Source organism: Mizuhopecten yessoensis, unplaced genomic scaffold, assembly GCF_002113885.1.
Source record: "Mizuhopecten yessoensis strain PY_sf001 unplaced genomic scaffold, ASM211388v2 scaffold7907, whole genome shotgun sequence".
Taxonomy (NCBI): domain Eukaryota; kingdom Metazoa; phylum Mollusca; class Bivalvia; order Pectinida; family Pectinidae; genus Mizuhopecten; species Mizuhopecten yessoensis.
The window spans coordinates 56,958-64,774 of NW_018407282.1; the positions used below are offsets into that span (position 1 = coordinate 56,958).

Consider the following 7,817-nt stretch of genomic DNA (forward strand, 5'->3'; position numbering starts at 1 on the left):
ATACTCGCGTCTAATGACACAGCACTTGGTCAAATTAGAGGCGAGCATCAACATTTTGAGCTGAAAGTGAAACTTGACAAAGTTGTGAAAATGTCAGGACACGGACATGGTCACAGTCATGGAGGCGGTGGTTGTGATGACCACGACCACATAACAGAAGCTGAAAAAGCAGCTGCTTACAGCTTGTTTCTGAAAATTGACACTGAAAGAGTTGAATGTCTGAATGAAGCTGTGGATGGCTCTGGAAAGGATGTTTTCAAACCTTGGGACAAACGATTAGATAAAGAAAAGGTGAAACACGTTATTTAACCGAAGTTTTTAATTTGCCTTCAGTGTTATTCAGAAAAAAACGAATGTTGAAAAGGGAAAATGGGGAGGTAATTGCATTTAAGAAAATCTACACATGCTAAAAAATCATTGCATCTAGACAGGTATGCGTCTCTGGAATGATTATTGTCTGGTTGTTAAGTCTGGTACAATGTAAGAGTGCTTGGTCATGATCAATTGTCATTTTGTTTTATGAAAAAAAACTCCCCTCCTTTTCTAACCTTAAGTCACATTTTACAGTAATGTATGTCAACAATAATACATGGATGTTTTTTGTTCTCCTTTTTTTTTTTGCAAACACTGTTGAGACTTAAATTATTTATAAATTGTTGAACGATCAGGGGAAAGCTTGTACTTTAAGGATCCCTACAGTCCCACTGTGGCGCCGTGTTTTTTATGCCCCCGCCATAAAATGGGGGGGGGGGGGCATGTCTGTCCTGTCCCGATTCAATGTAAATTACACTTAGCAACTTCATTCTTTCACAGATTTTTGTCAAACGTTATACAAAGGTCAAGTATTATATACGTATGGTTGGGGGCATTCATGTCTTAAAGAAATTTTACAAACCTGAGATCTTAAGTTTAAAGCCACCTTGGTCAGACTAATTTTGAGACCATTGTCTTTATTTCAGTTTGTGGAAAGTGATGCTGATGAGGAACTACTGTTTAATATCCCGTAAGTCTTGCATTGTTTCACAACTATCAGCATCACATCAGATTGAAGTTAGAAGTTAGACTTAACACTTAATCAGAGAGTATTTATAGACCAGTACTTTCAATCTGATCTAAATCAAAGGTTAGAACCAGCTCTGATCTAAATAAGAGGTTAGACCAAATACATGTACTTTTAATCTAATCTCAATCCATGCATCATATATATATATATGTCTTAGATCCCCACTCTAAAATTACATGTTTTATTGCTGTGCATTACAAGACAGTGCAACCATGCTACTAGGATCAATCTTTTGGCCACAAAAAAACACATTAATATTACCAGACTTTGCCTCAGCTCAATAACTGCCACTGGAGACTAGCATCCCAGTTCTTAAATTGAACTGATTTAGATCCCTTCACTATGACAATTATAGATACAATTGCTTCATTGGCTCATAGAGAAAAGCTCAATCATGCCTTGTACATTAATAACAGCAATGGATTCTCAGTCAGCCTCCAACCTCAGGACTTAAATAGTTTCTGTGTGTTAACATCGAATAGGTTGAGATCCCCACCCTTTATTTGTTCATACAAGGGCATGTGCTTGGTTTGAAAAGACAAATGCACTTATGCTACTGAGATCACCCCTCAGGAACATCCTGCTGGCCTCTTGGTGCTTGGTTCATAACTTGGAAATCCTCACCGTAAAACCATATAACTACTGGCTTGGCAAAAAAAGACACATATATACTAAATGCTACCAGGATTGGCTGAGGGGTCGAGCCCTGTCCTCAGTGACTTACTCCTCAGGTCATAGAAACAATTGAGATCTGCACTCTTGTTACTGTTCTTTCATTTACCGGTACTTTAATTATTCTGACATATTTCTTAAAACTTACTAGCTATATGTAGCTGGATCCTTATAAAATCTGAGTATTGAGCAGCATGTGTACATGAGTAACCTACCTTTTTCCTTGATTTGAAATCCAAATTGCCTGCCATGGCCTCTGATTGAGAAATTTAGGGATATTTTGTTTACTTGAGTTCTATTGAGCTGCCATTCTCTCTTTGTGGGAGCAATATACACAGGGGTAAACAATCAAATATTCAAACTTTTTATGTTTTGGAATTTTAAATAGCTTCTTCGGCCTCTCATTGGTCTGAATAACCTGTAGCTATAACATTATTGGTCCAATTAAGATGTTACTTTGTCAAAGTGCAGTAATGCCGCAAACCTGCACTTTTTAAAAAAAAAAATCATTCAGCACTTATTCTGTATATTACACAGATTTACTGGCAATGTGAAGTTGAAGGGAATTATTGTAATTGGTGGTGGAGAGGAGACTCACCCTAATCTGATGAGAATGTGAGTATCAACACTGATTGACAGAGTCGGGACAATCAGTGATCAGGAGGTTCAGGTGTTTTTGTTAACAATCAGTTATCAATTTAACAATTTCTTTTACTAAAAAGTTGTTTCGATAAATTAAATGATCGAACCCAGAAGCAATTAAACACTCATTTTGACACAAACCTGGTAAAGGTGTCGGTGTCATAGTGGATGACGTCGCCAAACGACTTTAGCTGATGAATGGCCTCCACAATATGGTGACGCTGCTGTCATGTAATTATTTGTAGGGGACAATTTATAATCCAAAACAATATAAAACATATACATTGTAATCGTAAAGTTTATCCTTTTCTTTTTTTTTGGCAGTTACAAGAACCGACCACATATGACCTTTGACACATGTGGTGCTGAACCTGACCAGAAGTTTGAGTTACATCCGGACCCAACTGGGGCCTTAGAATACAGTACAAAGTAAGTCTTAGTACATCACACCCTACTGGGGCCTTAAAATACAGTACAAAGTAAGTCTTAGTACCATCACACCCTACGTTTACTTGGGCCTTAGAATACAGTACAAAGTAAGTCTTAGTCCCATCACACCCTACTGGGGCCTTAGAATACAGTACACAGTAAGTCTTAGTACCACCACATCCTACTGGGGCCTTAGAATACAGTACAAAGTAAGTCTTAGTACCATCACCCCTTACTGGGGCCTTAGAATATAGCACAAAGTAAGTCTTAGTGCCACCACACCCTACGTATACTTGGGCCTTGGAATACATGGGGCATCAGAATACAGTCCAAAGTAAGTCTTAGTCCCATCACACCCCCCTGGGGCCTTAGAATACATTACAAAGTAAGTCTTAGTACCATAACACCCTACTGGGGCCTTTGAATATAGTACAAAGTAAGACTTAGTACCATCACACCCTTCTGGGGCAGCAGAATACAGTACAAAGTAAGGCTTAGTACCATCACACCCTACTGGGGCCTTAGAATATAGTACAAAGTAAGTCTTAGTACCATCACACCCTTCTGGGGCATCAGAATACAGTACAAAGTAAGTCTTAGTCCCACCCACACCCTACTGGGGCCTTAGAATACAGTACAAAGTAAGTCTTAGTCCCACCCACACCCTACTAGGGCATCAGAATACAGTACAAAGTAAGTCTTAGTCCCACCCACACCCTATATCTATATGCTGTCAGGGTGTGGGTGTATGTGTGTGTATGGGTACGAGTGTATATGTGTGTATAATTATGTGTGATAAATATGTATGACTCGATCAAGTAATATATTTGTCATTTTGAGTGTGTGTATGATGTATTTATAAATACATAATTTGTAGTTAAATTTCACATAATTGTACACTTTTTATGTTTTTGTGTTTATGTATATAGGTCTAAATTGCTAGGTACATTAGTATTTGTACTCTTTTTTATTTCCCCAGACATTCCTTCTTAAACTAATCCAAATTACACATGAAAAACAACATCATTCAAAGTACATGAATTTGGTTTGATCTTGTCTAAATTTTAGGACAATATGGCAATCCCAAATCAATAAAGCAGAATTTTTGGCATGTAAATGAATTTATAAATATAAAAATACTTTCAATATTTGAATATATAAAGAAGGAATGCTTGATGTAATTTAATATATCAATTTAATCAAAATAAATATTATCGTTATTGTAATGAATGAAATATATGTATGAAAGAATGAATGATTTTTAATTTGAGTATGAAAGAATGAATGAAAAAGAAAGAGGGTATAAAGAGAAAGAGGCCTTTTGCATGAGGCTATATTATGTAAGAGGGATGATCCCGGGGCACCCCAACCCTGGCATCCCTCCCAAAGATGCTGGGGGAATAAAACAATTTGAACCTAAATAAAAAAAAAATAAAAAAATAAAAAAACAGAATACAGTACACAGTAAGTCTTAGTACCACTACACCCTTCTGGGGCCTTAGAATACAGTACAAAGTAAGTCTTAGTCCCACCCACACCCTACTGGGGCATCAGATTACAGTACAAAGTAAGTCTTAGTACCATCACACCCTTCTGGGGCCTTAGAATACAGTACAAAGTAAGTCTTAGTACCATCACACCCTACTGGGGCCTTAGAATACAGTACAAAGTAAGTCTTAGTCCCACCCACACCCTACTGGGGCCTCAGATTACAGTACAAAGTAAGTCTTAGTACCATCACACCCTTCTGGGGCCTTAGAATACAGTACAAAGTAAGTCTTAGTACCATCACACCCTACTGGGGCCTTAGAATACAGTACAAAGTAAGTCTTAGTCCCACCCACACCCTACTGGGGCCTCAGATTACAGTACAAAGTAAGTCTTAGTACCATCACACCCTTCTGGGGCCTTAGAATACAGTACAAAGTAAGTCTTAGTACCATCACACCCTACTGGGGCATCAGATTACAGTACAAAGTAAGTCTTAGTCCCACCCACACCCTACTGGGGCCTTAGAATACAGTACAAAGTAGGTCTTAGTACCATCACACCCTACTGGGGCCTTAGAATACAGTACAAAGTAAGTCTTAGTCCCATCACACCCTACTGGGCCCTTAGAATACAGTACAAAGTAGGTCTTAGTACCACCACACCCTACGTATACTTGAGCCTTGGAATACATTACAAAGTAAGTCTTAGTGCCACCACACCCTACGTATACTTGGGCCTTGGAATACATTACAAAGTAAGTCTTAGTGCCACCACACCCTACGTATACTTGGGCCTTGGAGTACATTACAAAGTAAGTCTTAGTGCCACCACAGGTTAGTCTAATATAACATCTGAGGGAGATGTCACAAATATGGTTCGGCCCTACAAATAGACCGACTTCATTCAAATCCGGCTGATCAGGTAAGTCCAATGTTCTACTAAGGGAGATAAGGTTTTGCAGAAATACAGGTAATCCGTGGCGGTGAACTTCGGCCACATTTAGCCAGCTGATCAGCTGCTTGCTGTTTGACGAGTAGCTTAAGTTATCAAAGCATGGTTAGCTTTACAGTTCTTTTCTTGTGTTAATATATTGGTCCTGTCGATCTATTCTGTGACTATACTGAAACGGACAGAATGTTTTGGAGAGAGTTTCATAATATTGCTGGAAAGAATAGTCATATTCAAGTGGTCAGTTGTATAATTTCAGGCTTATTTGCAGTGGGAAATTTTGTGATATAAAGCAAAACGTTAGTGACCCAAACATTGTGACGGGAACTGTGTATTGTAGCTAGGTAGGAACATGTTTTTCACATACATATGGCTAGTTAAGAAAGTATTGAAGTGAATACTTTCTCTGCCTATTATTTGGCTACCACAAAATGGCGTCACTACGGTATGAATGAAAATGCTAGGGGTCGCTACTGAAAACAGTTGCATATGAATGAAAAGTATATGAATGAGATCCATATAAGGAGATATCAGATTCCATATAAGGGCAGAGAGACCATATAAGGTTACAGATGGTGTTAGTGTCAAATGTGCAAATCCACATTAAGCAAACTTCGTAGTATGCACGATCCCCTAGACACCTGCGCTACCTAACGCATGTGTCAAAAAGAGGCTGTTGCTTCTAGACCCTAATTTGACCTGTGCATTGCAACTCCTGACAGTTTAAACATTATAAGCTGTATTAATAACTTATGTTTCAGAGTCGCCAGATTTAATTCTGTGGAACATCTTTCCATCCATTTCCCAAGTAATTTTGGTGCAGACAACACAAAGGTTTACTACATTGGTCTAAGAGGGGATTTTACTGAGGTAAATGATCAGCTTTTAATTTACATATGTCAAACTCAAGCTCATTTTAATAAAAAAAAAGTTCAATAAATATATTGATGTTATGGAAACCGAAAATGAATCTTCATTATCCTATATTAACAGGCACTTTAATGGTTGTCAGTCGATATTTTATAGAAAGTTTTTATCTTCACAGGCCCATCGACACGAGGTAACCATATGTAACTATGAGGCCCGAGCTAATCCATCCGATCATAAAACTAACTTAATGGACAGTGTAAACCACCAGATCAGCTGATCTAAGAAATATGGGTTTCTCCGCGTATCAACAAGAAGATCTTCCTTTACTTGTTTACGTTCATACTGTGGGAAGGAGTTCATTCCTACCTGGTGTATGCCTGGAATGGATTTTCTTTGGATGAAAAGTGTATGATAATAACCAGTCTCATTGCTTATAATAATGTTGTACATTGCAACTTTTCAGCTATGTGATATTCGTGGTTACACACTGCTTCAGTCTCGCTCATCCAACAAGAGTACAAGAAAAGTTGAAAACATCTTTTCTTACAGTCTTCACGCTCCAGTGTGATGGCCTGCTGTCATTGTAGTTTTATTCATGTCAAAAATGCTAACATTTCCAAATATTCTGTGGGTTTTTTCCTTGATTTACGTTTCTTTCGTAGCAATACAAAATACATTTCGGGAGAGTTTTCATAGAAGAAAGATTAATCCATTGCTTACGAAACCTCCAGAAGTACAAGTGGTTTAATGTAAGGAGTGCTATACTGTAACGTATCCTAGTATCTGATAGTTGCTTCTGTATCGGTAACATTGGCAGTAGTGATCACATTTCACCGTTATGTTTTATTATGACATGTGGGATATGTGTAATTCCTAATAGAGGCAAATAAAAACACCAGCTTGATGGCAAATTGTTTTGTTATCTCTCATTCATTGTAGCTGAAGATTCACAGTGGAAATAACTACATCAATTGCGAAACAATCTACATGTATAGATCCCCAATGATAATGATATCTTTATTTACCATGCTGTACACCTATCCTAGGATCAACCTTCTGTAAAGTAGCCCGATATAGAGGCAATTTTTTCCAATGATTGTGGTCAGCAGTCAAAATAGAGATCCATTGACTTGCTTTTGGTACAGAAAACTCTTGTCATCTCAGAGATATTCCTGCATACCAGTACCAATTTTGGTTACAGCTTTGGACAACCTTTTTCATTTGTTAAGGCCAAAGGTCAATGCATACATCACAGTGACTTTACTTTTCATAAAATGCACTCCACCATTGCAAGACCTACAAACTTAATTTGGTTAATCAGTCAAACATTATTGGAGATTTGCTTGGAACAAAAAAACAAAAAAAGTTAAGGTCAATGGTTAAAGCATATAGGTCACAGTGACCTAGTTTTTGTTCTCAACACTATGCCATTCCAAGATGTAATTGCATACAAAATCTGGTAACTTAAGGTGACCAGTAAGGGGCTATACCGGACACATTTTCTACCTCCTTTCTAAGGACAGATCATTTGAATAAGTGTCTGTATTCTTAAGATAATAGCTATAAGTACCAACAATTTCACTATCTCATTACCAATGTCAATATTGTTAAATATGAATTTTGTTCAAAAGACACACTCCTTACATTGCAAAGGGTGTTTTTTTCAGAATTCTAGTTGTTCATTTGAATGTTTGAAAATAGA

At 37.6% G+C, this 7,817-nt stretch overlaps 1 protein-coding gene across 1 annotated transcript; it reads left to right on the forward strand.

The window, feature by feature from the left end:
* The first annotated feature begins 5 nt into the window (after positions 1-5).
* Positions 6-7,020, forward strand: LOC110454553 (PITH domain-containing protein 1-like). The gene is made up of 6 exons (XM_021504124.1): positions 6-291; positions 960-1,003; positions 2,273-2,350; positions 2,702-2,806; positions 6,007-6,115; positions 6,291-7,020. The coding sequence occupies exons 1-6, from the start codon at positions 91-93 to the stop codon at positions 6,390-6,392; spliced, it is 639 nt and encodes a 212-aa protein (XP_021359799.1). The 5' UTR covers positions 6-90; the 3' UTR covers positions 6,393-7,020.
* Positions 7,021-7,817: the final 797 nt, after the last annotated feature.

Excerpts from the sequence above, each read along its gene's own strand:
- LOC110454553 (XM_021504124.1), top strand. The coding sequence starts at position 91 with ATGTCAGGACACGGACATGGTCACAGTCATGGAGGCGGTGGTTGTGAT. Across the intron at positions 292-959 it reads AACGATTAGATAAAGAAAAG|TTTGTGGAAAGTGATGCTGA; the intron begins GTGAAACACGTT and ends TCTTTATTTCAG. Across the intron at positions 1,004-2,272 it reads GAACTACTGTTTAATATCCC|ATTTACTGGCAATGTGAAGT; the intron begins GTAAGTCTTGCA and ends TATATTACACAG.